The following is a 24290-nucleotide window of genomic DNA, read 5'->3' as shown; positions in this document are numbered from 1 at the left end:
TATGGGGTAAAATGCGCATCTAGTACCATGTCTTCGCAACTACCTGCACCTTCATGACCAGAATGTAGCAACAGAAGCTAGCGGCAAGAGATCTTCCGCGCCTAGCAGAAGCACTCCGACGGCATAGACAAGAAGGTTGGTCTAAATACATCAAGAAGTCATTCCTCTCCATCAAGCCCTCAGGCTGACTTTTCTCTTCGCCCTTCTATCTACCAGAGATAGAGAAACATGAAGCACGTCTTATCAATCACCTGCACCGTATGCAGTGTGTCTTAGCGGATATACCGTAGCTACTGTACAAGTTGACCCCTCCAAATGACCACCTTTCAGCCGTCTCTAATTCGTGCGAGGCAGAGCTGTCCCTCCCGAGACCACCAACGGCCCGTTCTTACTGGTCGGAAGACTGGGCCCACCAGGCGGTGCGCCAGCACGGTGTTTGAGCTCAAAGTCGGAGGGGACCTGGGAAGGTGGTGGTTTCGGGGGCAGATGAGAGGGCGTTCCCCATTTGGCGGTCGAGTCCCTGTTTCCAGGAGGACCACGAGGACCGGCTGGCCCTAAGGGATCCGGGTTCTTGTTGACTTCGGGTATTCCACCCCAGTGAGGCTGACCAGTTCCCTGCATAGCTGGGTACGAACTCATTGCGTGCTGACCACCCTTACTGGGGTGTCGGCCCAACGGTGCGCCACCGGGAACGAAAGAGCGCGTCTGGGGATTGAAAGGAGAGCGATTGAAGGTTCCGGGCAAAGGGTGCGCCGCATGGTGACTGGGCATAGCGGGATTCATGTGCTGCCCAGGATATTGTGCATACGGGAATGATGTAGGGTTCAGTGGCTGGGTGGGATAGCTTGGCCACTGTGGTGCAGGGGGGCCTCGATGCGTGGACGGTTGGTAGCCTCCTTGGTACGGAGCGGATGTCCAACCCGGCTGTGTATGTTGGTATTGCATGCCATTAGGCGCAGAGTAATTGTTCAGCGCCGGGGAAGATTTCGTCGTCATGGCTGGGGATTGATTGATGGAAGAATAACCAGAATAGGGCGACTGAGGGACAGCTCCGTTTGGCCACGGTCCACTCGGGCTCATCTGAGGCGACACCGGCATCGAATACTGAGGCATCGAATTCATGTTCATGGGGCCAGGGTACATGGTGCCGTTAGCCCCCTGAGGGACATAGCCCATACCCGGTGGGGTGGCGCCGGGTCCCACCATGAAGGGCTGCGTGGGGTATGACGGGTCATTCATCGCACCGTTGTAGGGTGTTGGCCCCTGTGGATAATGTATTCCTGGGTAAAAAAGATTGTACTGGGACCGGACTTCGAAACTGTCATCATGCGGCGTCTTCTGCCGCTGTGCTTTCTTGCGGCCACTGGTCGAGCTCGAACGCGATAGATTGGCACCTTGCTCGCCATTGCCACAATCGGAGGACTTTGACTCAGGGAAATCACGGAAGATCCGCTCCCTGGCTTCCTGGTATTTGGCTTCTCGTTCCTCTCGGGTGAGGGTGAGCCGGTCCTTGGCGGGTGTAGCACCGGCCGAAGAGCCTCCGCGTTCACCGTCGTTGGTACTGTCACCGGCTTCTGAACCAGTCTTTGAAGCAACAGCGGAGCTTGCGGCTGTACTTCCTTCGGCAGAAGGACGCTCCCCGTCGTTGCGACGCATGATTTTCATTGCCGGCATGGCGGGGGGAGGGGTGGTGTTGGTAGAAGCATGGATGACAGAGAGAGGTGTCGGTCTGCAAAATCAGTATAACATCCAGAGCAGGTCAACCAGAATCCAAATACTTACAGTCGACAGAAAGGCGTCCTATGAAGTCGGACAGAGGTCACATTATTATCCACAAAATGGGTCAGGTGGTAGTAATCGCCAAGTTTATGCGCGAGAAGTCTTCCAAATGCATTGGACGGCGGAAGTTCCAAAGATTGCTCCCTTCCAAAGATCAGTAACTGCATTCACAAGAGCAAAAGGGAAAAGACTCACTTTGAGTGTTGGATGAAGTTTCGGACCTTCTCCTCCAGTTGGAGGATTAAAAGGCGATCTTTGGGAGATTTCATCGCCTCTAGAAGTTTCTCGTCCGGGTCCAGAGGGAATGGATGCATAGTGATGGGCTGACCACCCTGGAAAGCCTCATGGTGGGGAATGGCAAAATTGTTGGAGATACTATCGGGCATTCCGTTGACCCGCTGGCCCGCGTCGAACAACGGGCCCGCATTTTGCAGGGTCGCCCGGGCTCTCTGGATATCCCTGAGCCCGCGAGCACCGGATTCTGACCCGGTCAGGGAATTCGGGGCACCCGATGCCGGACCGGAGAGACACTCCTCTTCGTCGATAGCCTGCACACTGGCACTATCATCCGGTCGCAGTGAATCCTTTTCATCCATCGCAAATGTAGTGACCGACGCCATGCTCTTCGAATCGAAACTGGTTGGTTTCGTTGATGAGTTCGAGAGATGAGTACGGTCATCTTCGAATGAAGTCTCCCGTTTCAGGGCTCCACTCTCATGTCCTTCACTGGAGAAGTCGGGGCTTTCGGGGCCCTTCTTCCCGATGATGTGGACGTCTTGCACGGCCTGTGCCAGACCGTCAACGTGGAGGTCGCCCTGGACATTGTTGGAGGAACCCTTCAAGTCCTGCGATTCAGGGGGCATCGAGTGTTCGTCAGACTGTGAACCATTTAGATTATCAGATGCGACAGTTACTTCGGAATTGGACGGTGGGGTCATGGCAGCGATCTTCAGGCCAAGTCAGAAGGGGCATGGAACACACCACAATGAACGTACCTTTGCAAACGAGAGACGATGTTGGTCTCCGGATGAATCGTTGGATGCCATGATTTGCAAACTCCCCGCACAAGTCTGTGGTTTTCGACGGTAGATATGCGTGGAAGGAAATACGGATGAACTCGAAAATGGGGATTATAGCCCGGCGAGAGGGATTGCACGACGGAAGTTCAAACGTTGCGAGATTTCACAGAGACGAAACCGAGATGCGGATTGACAAGAAGCCACTCAAAATTCCCACTTCACACAAGCCCAAAAAGAAAGACGACATATCTTTGGAAAACGTAATTCGCCATAGGGACAGCTATTGGAAGTCAGGACCAGGTGTGCGCCGTGTGGTACTGGAGAGCGAAGAGATCCGTAGTGGATAGGAAGCCAAAGAGTTGGTCGTCTTACACGATGGTCAGAACGACGGGGTCATGGTATTTTTTTTTCTCCGTGCCGTTGAGGTGATCAAAGGGAGCAAAGAACCCTCTTACTTGGCGAGTTCGAGACAGCCAGACGCGAGAGAGTCGTCGTTCGGGAAGAGACAACTCGGTGTGGCCCAAGACGGTGGAGTGGATGAAGACGATGACTTTTTGCCTGCTTTGGGTTGCGGCTGGGAAGGAACAAGAGCCGGTTCGCTTGTCTCCTCTTCGTGGGCGGCCTAGCCGCGCGCTTCCCGCGGCTGGCCGGACCCACCCCTTGGTCTTGATAGCCGCGGAGGATGCCGTACGCCATACAGAGCAGCCAAGATCTCTCTATCTAGATACTGAGTGTCGCACTTGATTGCATCGCAACTTGTCTTCAGTCCTCTTGCGCCCTCCTATATTCCAGCGGGCTCGATGAACCGTTACCGCAACGCCCCCACCATCAGGGGCCCGTCCAAGGCCACCGCGAGCACGCTGTGTCAAAAATGTTTGAAACGAGATATGTGCCCGAATCTTCTCCCCTGATACCACTACACTCCAGCTGACTTTGGAGCACGGCACTATAGCTATGAATGCTCAGCATCTGCGCAGGACCGTCCTTACGTGTCTCGGCCCTCGCGCACACAGCAACTACAAAACCCGAAATTACGGCCCCAACTGACGACTGAAGTGCCGAGTGATGTTCTACATCCGTGAGTTGCTCCTTCTAGATGGTTCAGAACCCGCGGCACCTTGATGACTGACCTCTTGTAGGAAAGGCACGGCCGATGCAATTCTGGCGAAGCGGGAGGAAGAACGAGGCCGGAAAAGAGACCTCGATGAACCAGACGTTCCCACTGACCCTCACACTTCCAAGCGGGCTCGATCCGCCTCGTCACATTCCGTCAGCTCTGTATCCACGATATCTACCAATCGATCTCGCTCCGCGTCTCCTCGTCGCGGCAGCTATGCGGCCAGCGTACATGACCGGACAAGGTCACGGTCCCCCCGCCCCAGGAAGAGGCGGTATAGTGATTCATCCTCCGACATGTCCGCCTCTTCATATTCCTCCGGGGAGCGGACTCGCTCCAGGTCCCGGGAATGGACCAGTGAGCGAAACATTCGACGGAGACATCGTGAGTCGAGCCCGGAGGAACGGGGCCGGGCGAGGAATATCTCGCGGAACGGGAGCCGAAGAGCCCGGACACGGAGTCGCAGTGTTGACCCGAGTCGAATAAGCCGCTCTAGGATCTCAGACCATCGTCACGCCCGTGGCCATGGCGAGAGGGCTGATCGAGACCGGCGTGCACCCGAGCCGCGGAGAGAACGGAGCCTCAGTCCGTACAGTAAACGGCTTGCTTTGACGCAGGCTATGAACATCGGGCGTTGAAATGGGGGAAAAGAAAAATTGGAGTGGCATCAATTAATAATGTTAGAAAGGGGCATGGAGTGGTTGGATTCTTGCGTATCCTTTTTTGCAAGCTGCGCGGTTTGACCCTGTACTATACTAATGAGAGCACAATTCAAACAAATATATAAAATCTGTCAATCCTGTAATCAAATCATATGCAGATATCCCAACGCCGCTGAAACCCATAGCCGAATGTAAGCGCCTCAAAGCAAGATGTCGAACAAGAGACACAAATCGCAACATGCCTATACATTTTCTCCGCGGGTATCACATCACAATCATGTCGCTTATTCTTCGTCCGAGAGCCCCCGTTCCTCTTCCTCCCTTTCCCGAACATGGATTCCTTCTACCAGCATTTCCCCTTCGATCCCAGCATTCTCGCCCTCCTGGTCCCCATTCGACCCCGTACCCTTGGCGGCGGCGGCGCGCTGGGCATTTTGAATCCGCTGCCGTACGAGCTTGGCGATGGCATTCTGCGTCCGCACATTGAGGGTATCCATCTTAGCGTCCAAGTCTCTCTTCAGATCCCAATTAGGCTTCTTCGGCTGGAGCTTGAAGAGATCGATCGGCTGATCCACCTCCTCATCCTTCTTCGCTTGTTCCGCAGTAGCCTTGGCGATTTCCGCAGCCTGCGCTTCCAAAGTGATCTGCTCATCGATAGGAGCTTGTTCGAAACCCAGCTTCGGTCCGCGAGTTTCTGCGTCGTAGTTGCGCCCAGAGAGATACCGGGTTGTGACATCGGGGGTCGCTTCTTGCATCTCGTCGTCTTTGGGCTGGGAATCCGTGGATGTTTCCGGTTCCGGCTGTTTTCTCTTCATCGCCGCGAGCTTCGCAAGACGAGCCTTGCGATCTGTGGCCGCGGCATCCAGGGAGGCATGGTTGGACGACATCTTGCGGGGATACTGACGGACGAAAGTAGAGGGATAAAGGCGAGATGGGTACGGAAATCTAAATCGAAATTAACTATTATGCGTCGGAACGACTAAAGCCGCCGGAGTCAATGGTCTCGTCGCAAGCGGAGGGTAGCGACGAGTTTGCGCGATCATGAAATTTCTCGTTGTAGCTTGCCAGAAGATCTTCCGCCCGCCAATATGGCAACGTCGTGCGCCACACTTCCGCCCACCAGCCACAGCCGCGCCGGCGCAAATTCGGGCGATTTTCTCCATCTCCTCGAACTCAACCACCGCCGACTGACGCCTTGTGCTCCTCCGTCGACTCTTTGTTCAATGTATGCGAGCACGGAAGAATCCTGAATGTCATTTGGTTCGCATCACCTCCTGCGTTCCCGCTTCAGCGCCGGACTGCAGCAGAGGCTGCGTCTAGGGCAATGGTATCGATCCCGCGCAACCGCTCCGAGTGCCCGATATTTCGTGGATGATGCGTCCAAGTCGAATGTCACGAGACGCAGTGACGCCGACGCTCTCGGCCATGGATTAAAACTCGGGGAGGGTGAACGGCCTCCCTCCTTTGATGCTCCGGGTCGGACATATGAAGCCAACCTGCCGCGACAAACAGAAGACGTCCCCGACACGTTAGCACCGGCCGAGTCGACAACGCTCCGCCAGGCTCGTTCTGGGACCCCTATACTATCTCTTTCAGGACGACGAACGGCTTTCAAACGCGGCCTCCGCCCTCGAATCGTTTATAACACTCTTACCGTGGTCAATGGGGAGAAAACCCCCAAGCAACGGCTAGTAAGCCCGGAAGCCATCGAACTGGAGACGAGTATCAGATCAAAATCACTGTTTTACGACGGGAACGAAGTCCGGAAGTGGAGGAGTGGCTGCGCCGAAGTATACAGGGCCAAATTCTACGGACGGAAAGTACGGGATGAATTGGTGTCTTCGGAGTTGACCGCCGAAGACACGAAGCTCCTGGAGAAGATCAATGCCGACTGCCTGGGCGAGTTTCGGAACACCTGGGAAGCGTTGGACAAGACCGCCAAGTCTGACCACTGGAAGCGCTTGTCCTTGTGGTTATTGCAACATTCGCCACAGAAGGCGTTGGAGTTCTTTCTTGTTACGTCGCAGAGCACCGACAAGCCGGTCTTCATCATGGTCTCCGATTGCCTCATATTCCTGGATACATTCTACTCTCAGGAGTTGCGCGGCAAAACCGTCGGATCCCTTACCTACGAGTCGGTCATCGAGACATGCCTCGACCCGCATACTTGGCCAGTACTATTCCTTCCCCAGAGGGGCGTCCGGCTCTACCTGAAGAAGGCAAAGCGCGCCCAGGTTTACGATGCATACAAGCTCACGTACCAACGACGGACACATTTGAAAGCGGAGACTTACCTCTGCTTCATGCTTCGATTCATCGAGTTTGGCGACATTAATGGCGCCATCAAGGTGCTTGAGCGGCTTCAGCGGCTGCATCAACACGGGTTTTCCTTAAATTCGGCTGGAGTGATGCGTCACTGCTGCAAGCTCCTGTTACTCGACTCGGTCGTCGACGGGCCGGACGGCCGCAATTTCCGCATCCTGCCCCGGCTCCTTGAACTGGGGGTGCGGCCGGACCGCGACATGATGAACGTCGTCCTGTCCAATGCCTTCAAGACCGGCGACCCACAACTAGGCCTGGACATGCTGAACTTCATGACCAGCCAGGGCCTCGAGCCCGATTCATACACCTACCTCACGCTCCTCAGCGACGCCGTGTCCCGCGGCGACCGTGAGCGCGTGCAATCGCTGATCCAGGAGATCAAGAGCCGCGGAGAGCTCCAGAAAAACCCGTGGATCGCAAGCAAGATGTTCCACGCGCACTTCGTCTTCACGGCCAAACACGCCGACTCGGACGCCGACCTGAACGCCATCTTCTATTCCATGCTGGACATGTACAACCAGTTACACGACATCACGCCGTTGAAAGAACTCTCCATCATCCCTCCCGAATATACCCCGCCGCCAGGAGGCGACAACCTGCCGCCCTCCCCGGTGGCCCTGTACCTCATGATCGCGACATACCTGCGATGCCAGAAGCGCATCTTTCACGCGCAGCGCATCTACTACAAGTTTAGGACCCTGGTGGCAAGCGGACATGAAAGCATCGCACAGCTCGGCACGACCGACCACACGTATAACGAATTCCTCGTCGCGTTCCGCAACGACCCGCGCGGCCTGCGCCCGTCCGTGCGCCTGGTGGAGGACATGCTGCAGTCCGCCACGGACGCCCAGGCCGACCCCGCCGGCCCGGTCCCCGCCAGACCGTCCGTCCGGACGTGGACGCTGCTGCTGAGTGCATTCACGTTCAATAGACAGCCGCTGGCGGCGGAAAAGGTGCGCGAGATGATGGCCAAGCACGGGGTGGAATACAACATGGTAACGTGGAACACGATCATCAACGGCTACGCCAACGCGCAAAATATCCCCCAGGTGGCAAACACCATCAAGGCAATGGAGGAGCAGGGGTTCAGCATCGATGCGTATACCATGAAGTGTCTCCGGTATCTGCGCGACCCGGAGCGCCTGTGGGTTGCGGTCGAGGAGCTGGATAAGGCATCGGAGTCGGGTCTCCAGAGGACGGGTGCGGCGGACGCTTCCCATGCCGATGAGAGCCAGGTGGTTGGGAATGAGGATTTGCTTGACCAAGGCCTGCAACGGTTGAGGGAAAGAATGGAGCCTAAGTTATAGATACCCGTTGTTTGGATTAGGGGGTGAGAATTTAGGGATAAGGTGCATAGAGCATCCTGTACCAATAGATCACAGCTAGACATCGGCTGTGTAGCATATCATCTATGTACAATACGATTCTGAATCATGAAACTCGTGGATATTATTCCGCTGCCCAACCATACGAAACTAAGTAACGCCGTTGCCTGGTAAGAGGACCATGCTATGTTAATCATAAGGGAAAATCAACTGCCGAAGAAGATGGAGATCTAACGGACGTTAGTTTGTTTCTCCGTGTCGATTTAGGATCTCTTACCGCCATGAGGATGCAGCAGATGCTGACGTAGGGACTGAGTCGTTCGCCGACGCGCGCGCATTTCCAGAAGATTCCAAAGAAGCTGACAGTGTGAGCAGTGAGCACCACCGTTGGCCTGATTGAGCGACATACCCGTGTTGATTGCGGTCCATGATCCCCGGCATAATGGAGTGGGCATAGGTGCTCGTACAGATGATGAGCAGGAAGACAAGGAGGAGAGATTGAAAGTTGAACAAGGCCGACTGAGCGGGTTAGCCTATTTCACTTCGTATTTTAGCACAGAATCACGCACCATATTGAAGATCTGCAGCTCACAGCTGGACTGACACAGCAAGTGACTTGGCTGAAGTTGATACTTGTCGTTGTTGCGGAGGAATTCTGCCGCCATGTACGGCAAGCCATTGCAGCCACTCCGCCATAATTCGTTGCCTATTTAGGCTGACCGCCTTGGTGCACGGACTCATCCCATTATTGAATGATTATATAATACATGATCTACTCAGTAGTTACCAGGTACATACCATGGCACAAGGAAATGTTCGGTCCATCCATTCATGTTTTCATGTACCTAGGTATCAGAAACCTCCTGGAGTATCAACCGCAGACTGGTCACCAATGCTGGTGAGCGGCTGGATGATCCAGACCGTGTCGTTCAATCATATTATGCAACAACTCGGTCCAGATTGCCTCAATATACGTACGTAGTCCAAGTACCCAGCCAGGTACCTACCAGGTGCCTACATAGGTACACCATAATAAAATAACATCAGTAGCTCCAACCTCTCATTATCCACCTTCACTTCTCCCAATTCTCTAAGCTCTCGACAACACCATCATACCTGGTGTTCCCTTCCTCCGTTTCCCATATCCTACGTCGTGTTTTCTACGATCTATTCCACGCTTTCTTCAAAAAACGGCAGCACCTCATCACAGCGACACCTTCCCAGGACGCTGTCTCAACGTGTCTTCCCAAGACACTTGTCTACCACGACTTTAGGCAGTCAACGGCCCTACCTAACTTCGTGGGTACACCAACTCAATCCACTTCCCTTTACTTCACTGTCGGTAAGCATAACGACGAACAACCCCAAGGATATCCAAACCGCATATCATAAACCGAAAGAAACGCGCAAGCAAAGCAAAAACCCCTGCTGACGTGGATATTTACACGGACGAAAGATGCACCGCTGTGGGAGCGACTACGATCAATATAGGTTCCGATATTGCCATGGTTGCCGGTGGGAAAAGGACCCTAGCTGAACGCCTTGAGACCGACGAACTGTACTCGGAAGCCGTGCGTGACGACCTGTACACCGAAAACCACACAGGTGTTGAGATCTCTCGCAAGAACTCTAGGATACCTTTACTAGAGACCGAAATCGGGCAGCTCAAGGATGACAACAAGCGGCTCGAGAGGCAGGTGTCCGAGCTTCACGACGCATTCATAGAGCTCGGCCAAAAGACGGACCGCCTCTTCGAGATTGGTTTCGTCAATATCAGGAACAGATTCCTTTCCACCTACCGGAGAGATTTTCTGGGTGACAAGACGAAGGAAAACCAAACAATCATCGAAAGGGGAAACCATGCCGCCCATCACGGTTATTTCCAGGCGGACGCTAAACTATACTTGACACCAGGAGGCTTTATGGGAGAAGATGGCAACGTATACCCACCACGCACTGATCGGGATACGCTTCAGCTTCTCTATGGTGTTGGTCCTAGCATCGCTGAGAAAGATCGGTAAGTTCTGATACATCACATTCTCCGGGTTCCCATTGAGACCCCTGCACTCCGTTGAGAAGCTGACCTTATCTCCGTTAAGACTACACTCCTACGGTTCTGCTACAAGAAAGATACACCACAGTCAAGGCATCCGGTAAACTTGAAGGAATAGAGATATTTGCGGCACGGTTCGAAGCATTCTTACGTGCCTTAGAAGCACCCAACTACGCTGTGACTGCTTGACGGAACTTCTGGCTTTAGCTTCAATCCCCTTAGCTCTTACATTGTATTCTAGCCCCCGCCTCTGCTTGAAGCGCGAAAATGAGAAAAGAAAATTTATCATTCCCAGTAAACGAATGACCCAGGGCATTAACCTTCTCGACATCTGGCGCTGACCCTCGTATCTATAGCGTACCTAGGCAGTATGGCACTGAGCTGAATACGGGATCGACTACTAAACAATATGATGCTGAATGGATGCTAAAATGTCATGCAATTTGTTATAAAACACCGCAAAAACTATTGCACAGCGACATCAACTCCCTTATTCCTTACAGACATTATACACTGACCTACATCTTTGCTTTTCAAATAGATCTGAGGTTCTTTTGACCGAACATATAACGTACTCAAGTGAGAGAACTAACCTCAATTGTTTCCAATACTCGCAGTATCCAATCTACTGTCATTTACCTACTCGTAGGCATCTACCTACCTTGCCTACACCTACTACTACCTAGTAGTGTCTTACCTACCTTACCTTAGGGTTGTGTTCGAAAGAGGAAAACTGCTTAGATAACATGCCACCCACCCGTCGCGCTCACCGCCGGCAGAACAACGCCAACCATGACGACGGCTCTTCATCGCCGACAACCACCACTCTCTTCGCACCGTCCACGTCTGCTTCTGCTCGTCGCCCAGCGCGAAAGCCATCTCGAACCCCGCGACAGCCCGGCGCTGGCCATGTGTCGGCCTCTCTCGCTCCTCCCTGGCCGTTCACTCCCGAAGAGACAGCCCTAATCCGCGCGGGCTACAAACCAGCCTTCAAGCCGGCGACGGCCTCCGAATCCCCTCCCAACCTCAACCCCAAGTCCACCGCGAAACGCACCGCTAAGATGGCGGAGCCCCGGGCCCGTGCCGCCCGGCACAAGGGCCAGATGAATTTTGCATCCGAGCGTGCGTTCTTCCCGTCTCCGTGTCCGTTACATTCCCGATCTAACAGAGATACAGTTCGTCTCCTCCTCCTCGCCTACGGTGACCCCAGCCCGCACCCATCCTTCCCGACAGAACCGCTCCCCGAGACGGTGCGCGTGCTCGATGAGATCGTCACGGACTTCGTGCTGGAGATGTGTCACGGCGCGGCGCAGTACGCAAGCTACTCGCGCCGACAGAAGATCAAGGTGGATGATTTCCGGTTCGCGCTGCGGCGGGACCCGAACAAGCTCGGTCGTGTGCAGGAGCTGCTGCGCATGGAGCGCGAGCTCAAAGAGGCGCGCAAGGCGTTCGACCAGAACGATGATCAGGTCGCGAACCTGAAAGATGCGGGGAAGAAAGGTCTGGAGGAGCTGGAGGGCGGAGATGGGAAGAAGGGGAAGGGGAAGGGCAAGCGAGGGGCCAGACCGGATGGAGAGGATGATGCTCTCTCGAAGAAGAGGAAGACGGGCTGATGATGATCTTCTCCCACTCACTGCATGCGAGGCGTTGGGCGTTCTGGTCGGTGCTGGTTCAAATACTGTTCTTCATACTCGTAGTCTACCGGACTCTATACAATCAACCGCTATGTCCATTGCATCATGACTGATATCGCTCGCGTCCACGAGACTCGTAGCCAAGTCTACACTGGTCTGATAAGAAGAGCGACGTCCCATCCGATCGCCCGGAACAAAGCCAGATGGACTCCCATACGCCATGCTCTTTCTTCCCGCCCTGCTTTCTATTTCCTTCGTTTTTCGTCGTCCAACGAGGGCGGTGGTCCGTTGATCAAGGATCAAGGAGTGATGCAATGCAAACAGAGGAGAACTGACAGAAGCTTTTTACCACACAAATCATAACCCTGGACGAGACACGACCCTAGACACATCAAGAAAGGAATAAATGCGAGAATCGGATGAGAACAACAGAGGTAAGGAGAAAAAGGTATCTTCCACCGGTGACTTCACATGCATCTGCCTAAGCGCGGGCCTCCTCTGCACTGCGGTCTTGGTTCCGCTGCTGTCCGCCACGGCCACCTTTGCCGCCTCGTTGGCCTCCACGTTGACCGGATTCTGTGCTGCCGGACTCGCCGCCCAGGGTGAGCTGGGCAGTTGCTAGCCGGTTGGACAACTCCATCTGTGTACGGATGGTGTTGGCCAGGTAGGAGACGACCAGGACGTCCTGGATGTGGTTGTTGCTGGGGGCAAAGAGTTAGTATGGGTTGAGCGTCCAGACGGAGGGGAAAACGTACAAGTCCCGCTCGATATCAGCAGGTTCGACCTTCGGGGCCAACGCGAGGGTGTTCAGAAGGAACTGGCCCAGGGCGGTGGAGGCGGGGGCCTCCTCGTCGATGACGGACTCGACATATCGGGAGACGCGGTCGATCATGCCCAGCACCTCCTCGATGGCACGCTCGAGGGCCTCAATGTCGGTGAAGAGGTTGGCGGCGCGCTCTTCGGCATCGCGGGCGGCGGCAATGGCCTCGAGACCACTCTTTTCGGTCTCGCCGTAACGAATCTCGTAGGGCACGGGGATGAAGGCGGCACTGTCGGCGGCCCTCTCGGCGGTGACGCCGACGGGGGCCGAGATGTAGGCACGGGTCTCGATGTCCTTACCGGCCTCGGTGGACACAGTGAGGTGGACGGCCGGGTGAGGGAAAGTCCCATCGCCGACGCCACTGTAGAAGTTCTGGATCAAAGCGGAGAAGGTGTTCAACTCGGACGACGTGGCGTACCACCCCACGAGGACCTCCTTGGGGTTGGCCTTGAGATGCAAGGCGAGCATCTGCTTCTGATATTCCATATCCACCTCGACCTGGTCTGTCGTCTCCGTGTGTCCGACAGCGAAGGTGCTGCGAATTTCCACTTCGGTGCCATCCTCGGATCGGGTTCCCAGCAGCGTACCGATGACCCGCTCCTGATCGGCATTGCGACGAAGCGAGTGATCGAGAATGGAGAAGAGAGCCTGACGGGCATCAGCGATGGGGTCCTCTGGGACCAACTGGGGAGATTGAGTACCTGGGGCTGAATCACGACGTTCAGAGGGGCGGTGGTCGGGGCGGTCCCCACCGCGACATTGCCCAGAGGACGAGCGAGATGGAGGAAGGAGTCGGATTCGGGCATGGTGGCGGATGTAGCACAGGATCTGATACTGAGACTGTCCTGTCCTGACTGTCGTAAGGTGGAGGATGGTGGAGGAGAGAGACTGGTTGATCCGTCCCGCAGCGAGAACTCCGACGAGGCTCAAATTGTGTGTGCGCAAAGGGATTTCGCGCTAAGATAAGATAAGCCATTTTCCTCACCACCGGCACTTTGCTCTTTTCTCCTCCCTCAGTCGCCCTCCACCTCCGTTTCCTATTCCTCTTTCTATTCCTATTACTCTTCTGCAATGGCTAAAGCGAGACGCCAGCGACCCCCCAAAAGAAAAAACACCTTCACCACCTCGCGCGTCGAGGAACTAGAGTGAGTCTGGCACCCATCGCAAGTCTCCCAGCAACTCTCCCACTGACGACGCAGCTCTGATGTCTCCGCGGATGAAGCATTCTCGGTTCCCGGCGAGTTTGAGGATGGAGAGAACGATGCTGGAGAGGCCTCCAGCGACGAGGAAGACCAGACCGGTCAGTCCTACAACGAACTGCTGCAGCTCCTGCAGCCCGCCGATTCCAAGACTCCCACTCGCAAAAAGCGCAAGGTCGACCATACGGGAGAAGACAGGCCCAAGAAGCGGAAGACCGAGACGGTGGTGGTTGACGAAGAAGCCAGTGCCGGCGCCGATGACCTGCAACAACAGGAGCCGTCGGACGAGGAAGACGCAACCCTCGAAGACGTCAATGACGATGCGGCCGACAGCGATGAGGAGGATGGTATGTCTTCTTTCTTGGACTTGTAACACCAGGGGTCTGACTGGACAGGAAACGACCCGTTCGAATCGCATTTCGCGAGTCCACCAGAGGCCGCCTTGACCAAGAGGATCCAGGCGGTGGGAGCGAATCAATGGACCACTGCGAAGAAGGAATCTCCGGACGGCTTGCGACTCGTGCGCACCGTCCCAGACGGATCGGATGCGTCTTTCCTCCCGGCGATGAAGAACCTCTCGCACGTCAAGGTGGGTAACCAGACCATCGAGTAATACAGAGGGAATACTAAGGAATACAAAACTATCCTACAGCTCAAGAAGAAACTCCAGGAACCGGCGACCACCACGGTGCCCACGATCAGCGGTCACGCACAGCATCTGGCGCCATACATCTTCGACTACCAGGATGTCCTGTACGGGGCCAGGACCTCGTCCAACGCCGGCCTCATGCGCGACATCCTCGCGGCCCACGCTACCAACCACGTGTTGAAAACCCGGGACCGCGTTCTCAAGAACAACCTTCGCGCCGCCAAAGAACAGGATGCCGAGCTCGACCTCCGCGACCAAGGCTTCACGCGGCCCAAGGTCCTCTACCTCCTGCCGTCGAAGCAGGCCTGTGTACGGGTCGTCGAGTCCATCACGCGGCTCTTCCAGCCGGAACAGCAGGAGAACAAGAAACGGTTCCTCGACACCTTCTCGGCGGAAGATGACGGTTCCTGGGCGAACAAACCGGATGATTTCCGCGAGCTGTTTGGCGGTAATAACGACGATATGTTCCGGCTGGGCCTGAAGTTTACGAGAAAGACCATCAAGTTCTTTGCGCAGTTCTACACCTCCGACATGATCCTGGCCAGTCCCCTGGGTCTACGCACGATCATGGATCAAGCCGAGTGAGTTTCCTCCCCCCTGACCCTCGAGATCGATACTCACGGCACCAGCGCCAAGAAACGCGACCACGACTTCCTGTCCTCGGTCGAGGTCGTCATCGTCGACCACGCCGACGGCCTCCTCATGCAGAACTGGGACCATGTCGACTTCATCCTGAAGCACCTCAACCTGCAGCCGAAGGAAGCGCACGGCTGCGACTTCAGCCGGGTGCGGGGGTGGTACCTGGACAACCACGCGCGGCACCTGCGGCAGCTCATCATGCTGTCGTCGTTCATCACGCCGGAGATCAACTCGGTGTATTCGGCGCACATGCAGAACGTCTCGGGGCGGGTGAAGGCGACGCCGGTGTACGAGGGGGCGATCGCCGAAGTGCCGCTACCGGTGCCAGTGAAACAGACGTTCAACCGGTTTGACAGTCTCTCCCCGGCCAAGGACCCGGACGCGCGGTTCAAGCACTTCACGACGACCATCCTGTCGACGCTGGTGCGCAACATCACCTCCGGCCGCGGCGGGGGGGGCGGCGGCGTGCTGATCGTCATCCCGTCGTACCTGGACTTTGTGCGGGTGCGCAACCACTTCGCGACGTCGGCGCAGACGGCCAACATCTCGTTCGGCGCCATCTCCGAGTACTCGGAGATGCGGGAGGTGTCGCGGGCGCGCAGCCACTTCATGAACGGACGGCACTCGGTGCTGCTGTACTCGGAGCGGTTGCACCATTTCCGGCGGTATCAGATCCGCGGGGTGAAGCAGGTGGTGATGTACGGGGTGCCGGAGAACCCGCGGTTCTGGGAGGAGATGGTCGGGTTCCTGGGGCTGGATGCGGCGACGGTGGTGGAGGCGGCGGAGAGAGGCGTGCGGGCGTTGTTTTCCAAGTGGGATGCGTTGAAGCTGGAGCGGATTGTTGGGACGAAGCGGGTTGGGAATATGATGCGCGAGAAGGGCGGCGATACCTTTACGTTTGTATAATCCAGTATATACTCCTTGCATACTGAGCCAGCTCAACATCCAGCATATTACACATACTGCGTATAGATATATATCTCGCAGCTGATCTTTATTGTGGGTCGCATGATCCTAGCGACAACGGCGTAAAATCTGCAGATCCAGTTCTGCCTAAATACAAAAAGACGTCCAAGGATGAGTTGACGTCTTCTTATAGTTAGACCTTCTATATCACCACCCCTATAGCTCGCCATGTCCGCTGTCACCCCCCACATCGCCAGCGTCAATGAAGACGAGGCCCGCGAGCCTTTACTCCCGACATCAGCCTCCACACCACCCCCGTCAGGCCGATGGGCCTCCGCACGGAGACTCGCCGTCGACGTCTGGCTCCAAGGCAAAGGCATGATCCTCGTGCTGGCGTCGCAGTTCTTCGGATCCTCCATGAACGTCATGACGCAGATCCTCGAGCTCACGGGGAACAACGGCCAGGGTTATAACCCGTTCCAGGTAGATCCCGTCCCCTTCCCCCCCAATAGACACCCAGCACTAACCGGGCTAGATCCTCTTCGCCCGCATGTCCATCACCATGGTGGCCAGCTACCTTTACATGTGGTACGCGGGCGTGCCACACCCGTTCGGCACCCGGCCAGTGCTAGGGCCGCTCGTGCTGCGGGCAGCGGGAGGCTTCCTCGGCGTCTACGGACTGTACTACTCGGTGCAGTATCTGGCGCTGTCGGAGGCGACGGTGCTGACGTTCCTGGCGCCGATTCTGAGCTGCTACGCGTGCTCGTTCGTGATGCCGCAGGAGGCCTTCACGCGGAGGCAGCAGCTGGCGGCGGTGGTGTCGTTGGCCGGGGTGGTGCTGATCGCACGGCCCTTCGCCCCGCTCCGGGAGGGAGACGACGACAACGACAACCCCCGGGTCGACGACGAGCGACAGCACCTCCTGGCCATTGGGATGGGGCTGGTCGGCGTGGTGGGCGCCAGCTGCGCTTACACGACGATCCGCGTCATCGGGCAGCGCGCCCACCCGCTCGTCTCGGTTACCTACTTCTCCACCTTCACGACGATGGCCTCGCTGGGGGCGATGCTGGTGCTGCCGTCGGTGGACGTGCAGCTGCCCGCACTCCCCGGCGAATGGGCCCTGTTGGTGGGCCTGGGGGTCTGTGGGTTTCTGCTGCAGTTTCTGTTGACTGCGGGGTTGGCATATGTGCCGCCGCCGCCCCGAGTCGGAGATGAAGAGGAAGACGAGGGAGAAGACAAACCGAGGTCGTCCGGGACGCGGGCGACGTCGATGCTCTACACGCAGATGGTGTTTGCCCTGATGTACGACTGGGCGATCTGGGGGACGACGCTGTCGGTGATGAGCGGGATCGGATCGGGACTGATCGTAGGGAGTGCGATGTATGTGGCGATGGCAAGGGGATGAAGTCAATTACGGAGCAGAGTTGTCCTAGATGCAGTTCTGGATGCGGTGGAATGCGCCACCGCGTCATATGTAGCATCCGGATTCGCCCGATATTATATCTATACGGAGTATATCTTCTCCTACACCTATAACATATCTATACATCCATACTTCAACTCCATATACTTACCTCTACATCCTCTATACATCCTCTATATAATTATCTCTATATACTCTAGACCTACCATCTACCAATGCGCCACTTTGACGCCTGGCTCCTCCGCGACCCCTACTCCATCTTCCACTACTATCCCACCGGCCGACGATGGCAAGAAACCGTGCGCGATCTCATCCACGACCGCAAGATCTGCGCTCCGCCGGAAGACTCGCCCTCGACTCGCGGCGAGATTGACCTCCATCGCATCCACCCGCAGTCCGACTCGCTCTTCCTGACCCGACTGCCCCCGGAGATCCGTCTCCTCATCTACCGCTACGCCTTTGGCGACCAAGTCGTGCACCTCGTCCAGCTGAAGGACAAGATCCGCCACGTCCGCTGCCACCAGACGACCTCCTCGCTCGACCGCCACCGGCGCTGCTGTCCCATCACCGCCGCCCGCTGGCGCAGCAACAGCAACAGCAGTAGCAATGCCAACCACCACCAGCACCAGCACCACCTCTATCCACACACGCATCCCTCCCTGCCCGACAGCCTGAGCCACACGCCGCTCACCCTCCTCCGCACCTGTCGCGCCGTCTACTGCGAGGCCGCCGACCTCGCCTACGCCACACTCCCCTTCGACGTCGACGACCTGCACACCTTCATCGCCTTCTCGCGCGCCATCGCGCCGCGCCATCTGCGCGCCCTCCGCCATCTCACCGTCCAGTGGTCCCCCGTCTGGCCGCCCCTGACCGGCCACGACTCCAAGGCCTCCATCTACGCCCACACCCACAACGACCGTCTGTGGAGGCGCTTTTGGGCCCGCGTCGCTGCCTGCCACGGTCTGTGCGTCTTGAACCTCTCCCTCGACCTGGGCCGCTTCCACGGCGCGTTGTTGCAGGCCGGGGCCGGGGCCGGCGGCGGCGGCGGTGGTGGTGCGCGGTTGCGCCTCGCCGTCGACGAGCCCTGGGTCAAACCGGTGTGTGCCGTGCGGGGTCTGCAGCGTTTCGAGTTGGCGGTCACCGCCCGATGTGATGCCGCTGCGAAGCGCCTGCTGGAGCAGGACCTGGTGAGAGACGCCGTCACGCTGCGGGACCAGCTCCGGGAGATTCTCTGCTCCGAGCGGCGGGAGGCGCAGGCGCAGGCGCAGCCGGAGCCGGACGTGGTGAGTGCGTTGGCAGAGGGACGGCCGCGGCTGGCGATTACAGCCGCATAGAAAAAAAGAAAGTCACGATAGATACCCATGCATACCCATGTACACCCGTACAAGAGCGTTAGATCTAAGTTCTATTACTAGCCTATCCAAGTACAATTTATCTCCCTAGCTAAACCCGTGATCAATACATGCAGAGAAGAGAACCAAGCCAAGGAATGAAAGATCTATCCATTGAGCTTTTTCTTGTTTTGTTTTAACCTATACACTCAGTGCTACCGGACCTAGGCAGAGTGCACCTCCTGGCCGTTCTGACGTTGCTCCGGACGCTCCGGCTCCGAATCCTCGCCGCTGGACGGGGACGGCGCCCGGCTCTGGATCAGCGACTGTCGGCTGCGCATCTAATCCATTTGTCAGTATGTGTCGGCTCCAAGGGAAGACACAATCGGGAGCACTTACCCACGCCCGGACACCCCCAATCAACCCCAGACTGTATCCCGTGGCAAAGTCCTCATGGCGGCCATTCCCCACCGGACTCTCCGGCCGTCCCATGGCCTCCACGCGCGACAGATGCGTCTTGGGCCCACCCGTCGGGCTGGTGAAGCCGCTCCGCGAGCCGCCGCCCAGATCGATGCTGTTGCGGGCGCTGGGCGCCGGGCTCCCGGGCCGACTGTTCTGCCACAGCTGGCGCAGCTCGCGCGACAGCTCCTGGCCGGTCGTCGACCAGTTGTTCTTGATGCTGTCGCGGATCTCGGTGACGTGGCGGCGCACCTCCAGCTCGTTCTTCTTGAGCCATGAGACGTTCAGCTCCTGGCGCGACGCACCACGCTTGAACTGCCGCGAGATGTACTGGTCGTAGTCGCGCACAATCCGGGTGATGATGCCCGTGGTGCTGACGCCCTCCGTGCGCTGCGTCACCAGGAATTTGCCCTGCGCCTTGATCGGCGCGTAGATGTCATCGCCCTCGTCGGCACCGTAGGGGAGGTCGTCGTGCGCCACGTAGTCGATCTGGTGCTGGTCGATGAACTCCGGGGTCACGATCCACGGACAGTCCGGGATGACTTCGTCGACCCATTTGCAGTGGCGGACGCTCTCGACGCGTTCGGCCCCGCTCAGCACCGTCAGGCCCTTTCGCTTGTGGGTTTCATCATCTCCCGTGACGCCAACCATGAGGTGGACCTGGGGGAAGGCTTTTTTGGCCTGTTCGAGTTGGCGCATGTGCCTGGCTACATTAGCATCCCCTGAACCCCCACTCCATGCATCCTAGGGAACATAACATACCCCATGTGAAACAGATCAAACACGCCGTCGGCGTACACCCGCACCGGCCGGCCGGTCGGCGGCGGGTTGGTGTGGTAGCCCACGGGGTCGAGCAGGCCGGCGCGCTCGGGCGGCTTCAGCTCCGTCTGGATCTGCAGGTCCGGGCGGCTCTTGCTGCGGCCCTCGATGTCGCTGCTGGCAACGGTGGTCTCGGACGGCTCGCCCGGGTCCTCCTTGCTGATCGCCGAGGGGTCTTGGTCTTCTGTCGTGGTGGGCAGCTGGTGGCTCTGCTGGTCCGTCGAGCTCTTGCGGACGCGTTTGGGCGGCGGCACGGCGCCGCCGGCGGAGGTCACGTCGACGGGATGGGTGTGCTTGGACGGAGCCGGCGTGGTGGGACCGGTGGACTCGTCGCCTTCTTCACCGGAGGCATCGCGAGAGGAGGGTTGGAGGAGATCGGCCGGGACGGGCTTGGAATGTTGGGAGGCAGCGCGTTTGCGTTTCCCGGCGGTGGAGGGAGAGGACATGACGAGGACGGAGGAGCACAGCTCGACTGGTCCAGAAGAGGGAGCGGGAGGGGAGGGGGATAAAAGATGGGGAGAGGAGGATGAAGTGGAGAGTGGAAGCAGTAAGGGGGGAAGAAGACGATGGGAAAGATGTTGGGAGGACGAAAAAGGAAGCGGAGGCGGAAGGAGACGGCAGGATCCACCACCACCATACTCCTACTACTATGGACCAACACCTACGATGTACCTATGCTTCTACAAGAATCTCCATCGGTGTCCAGTCATTATTACATAGTGCGGTATCTTACAAACAACTACTCCTTCCTACGAATTCTATATCCTCACTACCTCTATATCCGTCCGTAGAAACAGGAGATCTTCTCCAGAAAAACGCCATAGAAGCCCCGGTGGTGCAGCCCCTATACGCCCATCGACCGCATTTAAAAAAGATCAGGAGTTCAGGTCATCAATAGTCGTTTGCGCGGTATCTGGAAGGCATCAAACAGACGTGCTCTCGTGAGGTCTGCCGGCTCGCGGCGGCATATGAATCGAACAGAAAACCTCCTATCCTAAGGTGTGGGATCCCCCGGAGCTTCCGCCCTTCCTCCCCCTTCGGCCCCTTCTGCCAGCCACTTCATGTTCAGAGAGTAAATCGAATCACAACAGTTGCATCGGTCGGGCAAACACAGCGCTTGGGGGTAGCAGGTGAGAAAGGAAGAAATCAGAGAGAAAAGGAGAAGGAAAGGGGGAGGAGAAAAAAAGGGAAAGGAAAAGGAAAAGAAAAAAGAAAAGAAAAAGGGAAGGGAAAAAGAGAAAAACATGCAAGCTGGCAGTCATAAATTCACACACACGAATCGTTTTCAAAAACCAAAACAGCATCAAATGCAACCGGTCCTTTCCCCCTACGAGGAAGCGTCCGACGGCTTGGTGGACGAGCTCTCGGTCGTCGATGAGGGCGACTCTGATATACTCGCCTCCGGCTTCGATTCCCCCTTCGACTGCGGTCCCGGAGTCCCCTCCCGCTCTTGCCGGGTGGCATCCGGCGAGTTGCGTTGCACCTGACTGGGGAGGTCCCGATCCTCCTCGGTCTGGTCAAACAGCTCCTCATCATTCTGCTCAGGCACCAGTTCCGTGCCGTCCCCCAGGAGGATGATCCGGCCCGAGCGCACGCTGAAGCCACGCGCCCGATCATTGTCCATGTCATAGTCATCCGGGTTCTCCTCGAACTGGTTACGGATACCCGGCCCGCGGAACTCAGCTGCTCCCCCGCACACGTCAGTAGGGATTGGAGGCTGTGGATTCCTCAAGAGACTTGCCATATTCGGGCGGCGCACAGGGGCCGTCGCCTTGAGCCACACGCTCGGCTATCTGGTTATACCACTCCTCCTTGGTTCGGCCGTTCAGCAGTCCAATGATGACCATGGTCATGTTGTCACAGCCCACCCCGCCGGTCTCACTGTTGGACGCGAGGCAGTTATCCATCATGTTCTCGCAGATCCGGTACAGATCCTGCTTGGCTGCAATGCCACGGCGGACGAACTCAATCACCGCCTGGGACGACTGACAATCCCAGATGCCTACACGGGATTAGTGGGACAGCTCGGGGGAGGGGGGGGGGGGGGGGGGGGGGGGGGGGGGGAGGAGGAGGAGGAGGGATGAAGATCCTTACCGTCACAGGCAATTACCAGAAATTCATCATCATCCGTGAGCTCATGAACCGTCACGTCGGGGTAGGCGGTCACAATCTGCTGTTCGGGGGACAGCTCGGGGCTCTTCTTGAATTCAAAGTCGCCAATAGCGCGCGAGAGCGCCAGGTTGCCGTTGACCCGACCAAAGTCGACGAATCCACCGGCCGCGCTGATGCGAGCCTTCTCGCCTGGGAGGGGTTAGCCCACCGATTCCTCCACACACGACGATCGAGGGGACAGACCTTCATTCTGGGGCTTGTGATCGAACGACAGAGGCTTGGCCCGACCCTTGACACCCAGGACCGAACGGGAATCTCCCGCGTTGGCGACCCAGATCTTGTGTTTGGAGATAACACTCACGGCGGCCGTACAGCCCGAGACTTCCTCCTCATATTTCGGATCTAGCCGGGTCAGTCTCCCAGGGGATGCGGGGCGGCGACAGATCACGCAGACGAACCTTCCAAGATAGCCCGATCGGTAGCCAGGAAGCCATCCTTCAAGGCCTGCTCGATATCGCCCTTCTCAAACGAGTCCTGCTTTGCGACGATCTTGTGGAGGTTCTCGCCGGCGAAGAGGGCGACTTTGTCTCCGCCGTGCCCGTCGTATACCCCGAAGAAGGCCATCCGTTTCGCGGGGTCGGTCGGTTGATCTTGAGGGGTTGTGAATTTGGCATTGAGGTCGAGGATGGCGGCATGGGCATCCTCCATGCTGATTCGCCAGCCCTGCATGGCCGACACACCGTAGATACAGCACTCATCTTCGCCTTCGGAAGAAGTCTAGAGGGTGGAGGAGTCAGCGAGCGCCATGGAAGGAAATGGGGGATGGGAGTCTGGAGGCGGCGGAAATTTTCATCGGGTGATGTGGGAGGACCCCGCAGACGGGGGGGATCACGACTTGGACCGATATCATCGGGCCCAACAAGGCAGACCAGACGACGTTCGGAGGGGGGAAATCCCAAACCACCAGCCATGCGATGAGGGAAGGAGAAGAGCGGAGTGCGACAGAGTTCCCTTCGGAGAGGGGGGGATCCCAATGGGATTGATTCGGGTTTGGGACGAGAGCCCCGGCGACCGAGTGGGAAGGGCAGAGGAATTGCGTAAGAAGCGATGGAGAGTGGGGGAAACTCGAACAGGCAGAGAATGCAGGCGAGACGAGAGAAGAAAAGCAACGGGGGGACTTACCTTGTCGACTACAGGTTCTGACAAGGTCTGACCCATGATGTCAAACGATCAGGATGAGATGGGAGGAGGGGCGGATTCTGCAGGCGGACAGACAGGTCGACCGGGGGAGGGGAGGGAGGGAGGAAGAGGAGGGAGAATGGATATGCGTAGGGGACGAGGGTATAAGGAGGAAAGATCTGGAGGAAGAGGGTGAACTGGAGAGAAGATGAGGGGAATGAATGGGGGAGAAGAGGAGGAGGAGAGAGAGAGGAAGAGGAAGAGAAGCGAAGAGTAGGAGAAGTCAGGTGGATGGCAGAATATGGCGGTACGTGTAGACTGTAGATAGTATGCGTACGCTAGAGAGATAGAATATTTAATCATGTAAGAAGTAGAATAAAATATAATGTAAATAATAGAATAGATAATATATATAAATATAATATAAATAATAGCCTAATTATCATAGACTCTGAGTGCAGTCATAGAGAATATGTAGATATGCATCCATGAAAACCCTACCGGTCACGGGGCGAAGAGATTTATTAGATCGTCATCCTCCAGCTCGCCTCATCCGAGGATCTCTTCTCGTGCTTTTCGATCTGATTATCGTATTCTTGCCCTTACACTTACATCTCCACTTCGTCGACATACCTGTTGGACACTGCTCCATATGCATGCATCGACCAAAGGAGCAGGTGGTCAGGTGTCTTCGCTAATCTACACATCTACCGATACCTACTCCGTACATCGCCGTATACAACTACTACCACATAACTACTTCTACCTCATCTACCCTCACCTATACCTCCATCATCCTCGTCATCCACCCCCCTACCCCCAATCACCCCGTCCCAACCATAT

At 56.8% G+C, this 24290-nt stretch overlaps 13 protein-coding genes across 13 annotated transcripts; 7 read left to right on the top strand and 6 right to left on the bottom strand.

The window, feature by feature from the left end:
• Positions 1 to 6: 6 nt before the first annotated feature.
• Positions 7 to 3366, bottom strand: BDV59DRAFT_188604 (putative R3H domain protein). Its single transcript, XM_073691457.1, has 4 exons — positions 2775 to 3366; positions 1975 to 2657; positions 1783 to 1923; positions 7 to 1729 (listed from the first exon to the last, which is right to left on the bottom strand). Exons 1-4 carry the CDS (start codon positions 2823 to 2825, stop codon positions 337 to 339), a joined length of 2268 nt encoding a protein of 755 aa, XP_073543190.1. The 5' UTR covers positions 2826 to 3366; the 3' UTR covers positions 7 to 336.
• A 138-nt stretch (positions 3367 to 3504) lies between these two features.
• Positions 3505 to 4692, top strand: BDV59DRAFT_188603 (zinc knuckle-domain-containing protein). The gene is made up of 3 exons (XM_073691456.1): positions 3505 to 3683; positions 3741 to 3876; positions 3938 to 4692. Exons 1-3 carry the CDS (start codon positions 3599 to 3601, stop codon positions 4551 to 4553), a joined length of 837 nt encoding a protein of 278 aa, XP_073543189.1. The 5' UTR covers positions 3505 to 3598; the 3' UTR covers positions 4554 to 4692.
• Position 4693: 1 nt separating this feature from the next.
• On the bottom strand, positions 4694 to 5765 carry BDV59DRAFT_188599 (CCDC12/cwf18 family protein). Its single transcript, XM_073691455.1, has one exon. It carries the CDS (start codon positions 5462 to 5464, stop codon positions 4862 to 4864), a length of 603 nt encoding a protein of 200 aa, XP_073543188.1. The 5' UTR covers positions 5465 to 5765; the 3' UTR covers positions 4694 to 4861.
• On the top strand, positions 5766 to 8863 carry BDV59DRAFT_188598 (pentatricopeptide repeat protein). The gene is made up of 4 exons (XM_073691454.1): positions 5766 to 8454; positions 8502 to 8583; positions 8634 to 8743; positions 8794 to 8863. The coding sequence occupies exon 1, from the start codon at positions 5828 to 5830 to the stop codon at positions 8204 to 8206; it is 2379 nt and encodes a 792-aa protein (XP_073543187.1). The 5' UTR covers positions 5766 to 5827; the 3' UTR covers positions 8207 to 8454; positions 8502 to 8583; positions 8634 to 8743; positions 8794 to 8863.
• BDV59DRAFT_139182 (protein kish) lies at positions 8319 to 8880 on the bottom strand. Its single transcript, XM_073687136.1, has 4 exons — positions 8794 to 8880; positions 8634 to 8743; positions 8502 to 8583; positions 8319 to 8454 (listed from the first exon to the last, which is right to left on the bottom strand). The coding sequence occupies exons 1-4, from the start codon at positions 8794 to 8796 to the stop codon at positions 8431 to 8433; spliced, it is 219 nt and encodes a 72-aa protein (XP_073543186.1). The 5' UTR covers positions 8797 to 8880; the 3' UTR covers positions 8319 to 8430.
• A 390-nt stretch (positions 8881 to 9270) lies between these two features.
• Positions 9271 to 10551, top strand: BDV59DRAFT_188597 (uncharacterized protein). The gene is made up of 3 exons (XM_073691453.1): positions 9271 to 9566; positions 9681 to 10241; positions 10324 to 10551. The coding sequence occupies exons 2-3, from the start codon at positions 9730 to 9732 to the stop codon at positions 10379 to 10381; spliced, it is 570 nt and encodes a 189-aa protein (XP_073543185.1). The 5' UTR covers positions 9271 to 9566; positions 9681 to 9729; the 3' UTR covers positions 10382 to 10551.
• A 545-nt stretch (positions 10552 to 11096) lies between these two features.
• BDV59DRAFT_139153 (putative transcription initiation factor TFIID subunit 13) lies at positions 11097 to 11926 on the top strand. Its single transcript, XM_073687135.1, has 2 exons — positions 11097 to 11399; positions 11454 to 11926. Exons 1-2 carry the CDS (start codon positions 11339 to 11341, stop codon positions 11888 to 11890), a joined length of 498 nt encoding a protein of 165 aa, XP_073543184.1. The 5' UTR covers positions 11097 to 11338; the 3' UTR covers positions 11891 to 11926.
• Positions 11927 to 12392: 466 nt separating this feature from the next.
• BDV59DRAFT_206121 (eukaryotic translation initiation factor 3 subunit F) lies at positions 12393 to 13537 on the bottom strand (the record flags this gene model as incomplete). Its single annotated transcript, XM_073694747.1, has 3 exons — positions 12393 to 12612; positions 12667 to 13379; positions 13433 to 13537. 3 exons carry the CDS (start codon positions 13535 to 13537, stop codon positions 12393 to 12395), a joined length of 1038 nt encoding a protein of 345 aa, XP_073543183.1.
• Positions 13538 to 13802: 265 nt separating this feature from the next.
• BDV59DRAFT_196471 (UTP25 family protein) lies at positions 13803 to 16124 on the top strand (the record flags this gene model as incomplete). Its single annotated transcript, XM_073692719.1, has 5 exons — positions 13803 to 13876; positions 13931 to 14277; positions 14326 to 14519; positions 14583 to 15160; positions 15209 to 16124. 5 exons carry the CDS (start codon positions 13803 to 13805, stop codon positions 16122 to 16124), a joined length of 2109 nt encoding a protein of 702 aa, XP_073543182.1.
• Positions 16125 to 16238: 114 nt separating this feature from the next.
• BDV59DRAFT_139144 (DMT family transporter) lies at positions 16239 to 17652 on the top strand. Its single transcript, XM_073687134.1, has 2 exons — positions 16239 to 16607; positions 16660 to 17652. The coding sequence occupies exons 1-2, from the start codon at positions 16353 to 16355 to the stop codon at positions 17527 to 17529; spliced, it is 1125 nt and encodes a 374-aa protein (XP_073543181.1). The 5' UTR covers positions 16239 to 16352; the 3' UTR covers positions 17530 to 17652.
• An 18-nt stretch (positions 17653 to 17670) lies between these two features.
• BDV59DRAFT_139128 (uncharacterized protein) lies at positions 17671 to 18991 on the top strand. The gene has a single exon (XM_073687133.1). It carries the CDS (start codon positions 17763 to 17765, stop codon positions 18879 to 18881), a length of 1119 nt encoding a protein of 372 aa, XP_073543180.1. The 5' UTR covers positions 17671 to 17762; the 3' UTR covers positions 18882 to 18991.
• A 111-nt stretch (positions 18992 to 19102) lies between these two features.
• Positions 19103 to 20602, bottom strand: BDV59DRAFT_206118 (choline-phosphate cytidylyltransferase; the record flags this gene model as incomplete). The annotated part of the gene is made up of 3 exons (XM_073694746.1): positions 19103 to 19219; positions 19278 to 20040; positions 20100 to 20602. The coding sequence occupies 3 exons, from the start codon at positions 20600 to 20602 to the stop codon at positions 19103 to 19105; spliced, it is 1383 nt and encodes a 460-aa protein (XP_073543179.1).
• A 215-nt stretch (positions 20603 to 20817) lies between these two features.
• On the bottom strand, positions 20818 to 23875 carry BDV59DRAFT_188588 (PP2C family serine/threonine-protein phosphatase). The gene is made up of 6 exons (XM_073691452.1): positions 23451 to 23875; positions 22727 to 23045; positions 22512 to 22670; positions 22251 to 22457; positions 21898 to 22158; positions 20818 to 21839 (listed from the first exon to the last, which is right to left on the bottom strand). The coding sequence occupies exons 1-6, from the start codon at positions 23484 to 23486 to the stop codon at positions 21484 to 21486; spliced, it is 1338 nt and encodes a 445-aa protein (XP_073543178.1). The 5' UTR covers positions 23487 to 23875; the 3' UTR covers positions 20818 to 21483.
• Positions 23876 to 24290: the final 415 nt, after the last annotated feature.

This window comes from Aspergillus ambiguus (assembly GCF_047715705.1).
Source record: "Aspergillus ambiguus strain CBS 117.58 unplaced genomic scaffold BDV59scaffold_56, whole genome shotgun sequence".
In the NCBI taxonomy this organism is placed as follows: domain Eukaryota; kingdom Fungi; phylum Ascomycota; class Eurotiomycetes; order Eurotiales; family Aspergillaceae; genus Aspergillus; species Aspergillus ambiguus.
This window is presented reverse-complemented; position numbering and strand designations above follow the sequence as displayed.

Excerpts from the sequence above, each read along its gene's own strand:
- BDV59DRAFT_188599 (XM_073691455.1), bottom strand. The coding sequence starts at position 5,464 with ATGTCGTCCAACCATGCCTCCCTGGATGCCGCGGCCACAGATCGCAAG.
- BDV59DRAFT_188597 (XM_073691453.1), top strand. The coding sequence starts at position 9,730 with ATGGTTGCCGGTGGGAAAAGGACCCTAGCTGAACGCCTTGAGACCGAC. Across the intron at positions 10,242-10,323 it reads AGCATCGCTGAGAAAGATCG|ACTACACTCCTACGGTTCTG; the intron begins GTAAGTTCTGAT and ends ATCTCCGTTAAG.
- BDV59DRAFT_188598 (XM_073691454.1), top strand. The coding sequence starts at position 5,828 with ATGTCATTTGGTTCGCATCACCTCCTGCGTTCCCGCTTCAGCGCCGGA.
- BDV59DRAFT_188604 (XM_073691457.1), bottom strand. The coding sequence starts at position 2,825 with ATGGCATCCAACGATTCATCCGGAGACCAACATCGTCTCTCGTTTGCA. Across the intron at positions 2,658-2,774 it reads ATCGTCTCTCGTTTGCAAAG|TCTGACGAACACTCGATGCC; the intron begins GTACGTTCATTG and ends AATGGTTCACAG. Across the intron at positions 1,730-1,782 it reads AGGACGCCTTTCTGTCGACT|ACCGACACCTCTCTCTGTCA; the intron begins GTAAGTATTTGG and ends CTGATTTTGCAG.
- BDV59DRAFT_188588 (XM_073691452.1), bottom strand. The coding sequence starts at position 23,486 with ATGGGTCAGACCTTGTCAGAACCTGTAGTCGACAAG. Across the intron at positions 22,671-22,726 it reads CGATCGGGCTATCTTGGAAG|ATCCGAAATATGAGGAGGAA; the intron begins GTTCGTCTGCGT and ends TGACCCGGCTAG. Across the intron at positions 22,159-22,250 it reads TCTGGTAATTGCCTGTGACG|GCATCTGGGATTGTCAGTCG; the intron begins GTAAGGATCTTC and ends AATCCCGTGTAG.
- BDV59DRAFT_139153 (XM_073687135.1), top strand. The coding sequence starts at position 11,339 with ATGGCGGAGCCCCGGGCCCGTGCCGCCCGGCACAAGGGCCAGATGAAT. Across the intron at positions 11,400-11,453 it reads GATGAATTTTGCATCCGAGC|TTCGTCTCCTCCTCCTCGCC; the intron begins GTGCGTTCTTCC and ends ACAGAGATACAG.
- BDV59DRAFT_188603 (XM_073691456.1), top strand. The coding sequence starts at position 3,599 with ATGAACCGTTACCGCAACGCCCCCACCATCAGGGGCCCGTCCAAGGCC. Across the intron at positions 3,684-3,740 it reads TCAAAAATGTTTGAAACGAG|GGCACTATAGCTATGAATGC; the intron begins ATATGTGCCCGA and ends ACTTTGGAGCAC. Across the intron at positions 3,877-3,937 it reads CCGAGTGATGTTCTACATCC|GAAAGGCACGGCCGATGCAA; the intron begins GTGAGTTGCTCC and ends GACCTCTTGTAG.
- BDV59DRAFT_139144 (XM_073687134.1), top strand. The coding sequence starts at position 16,353 with ATGTCCGCTGTCACCCCCCACATCGCCAGCGTCAATGAAGACGAGGCC. Across the intron at positions 16,608-16,659 it reads AGGGTTATAACCCGTTCCAG|ATCCTCTTCGCCCGCATGTC; the intron begins GTAGATCCCGTC and ends TAACCGGGCTAG.
- BDV59DRAFT_139182 (XM_073687136.1), bottom strand. Across the intron at positions 8,584-8,633 it reads ATGGACCGCAATCAACACGG|CTTCTTTGGAATCTTCTGGA; the intron begins GTATGTCGCTCA and ends TCACACTGTCAG. Across the intron at positions 8,455-8,501 it reads TCTGCTGCATCCTCATGGCG|ATCTCCATCTTCTTCGGCAG; the intron begins GTAAGAGATCCT and ends AACGTCCGTTAG.
- BDV59DRAFT_139128 (XM_073687133.1), top strand. The coding sequence starts at position 17,763 with ATGCGCCACTTTGACGCCTGGCTCCTCCGCGACCCCTACTCCATCTTC.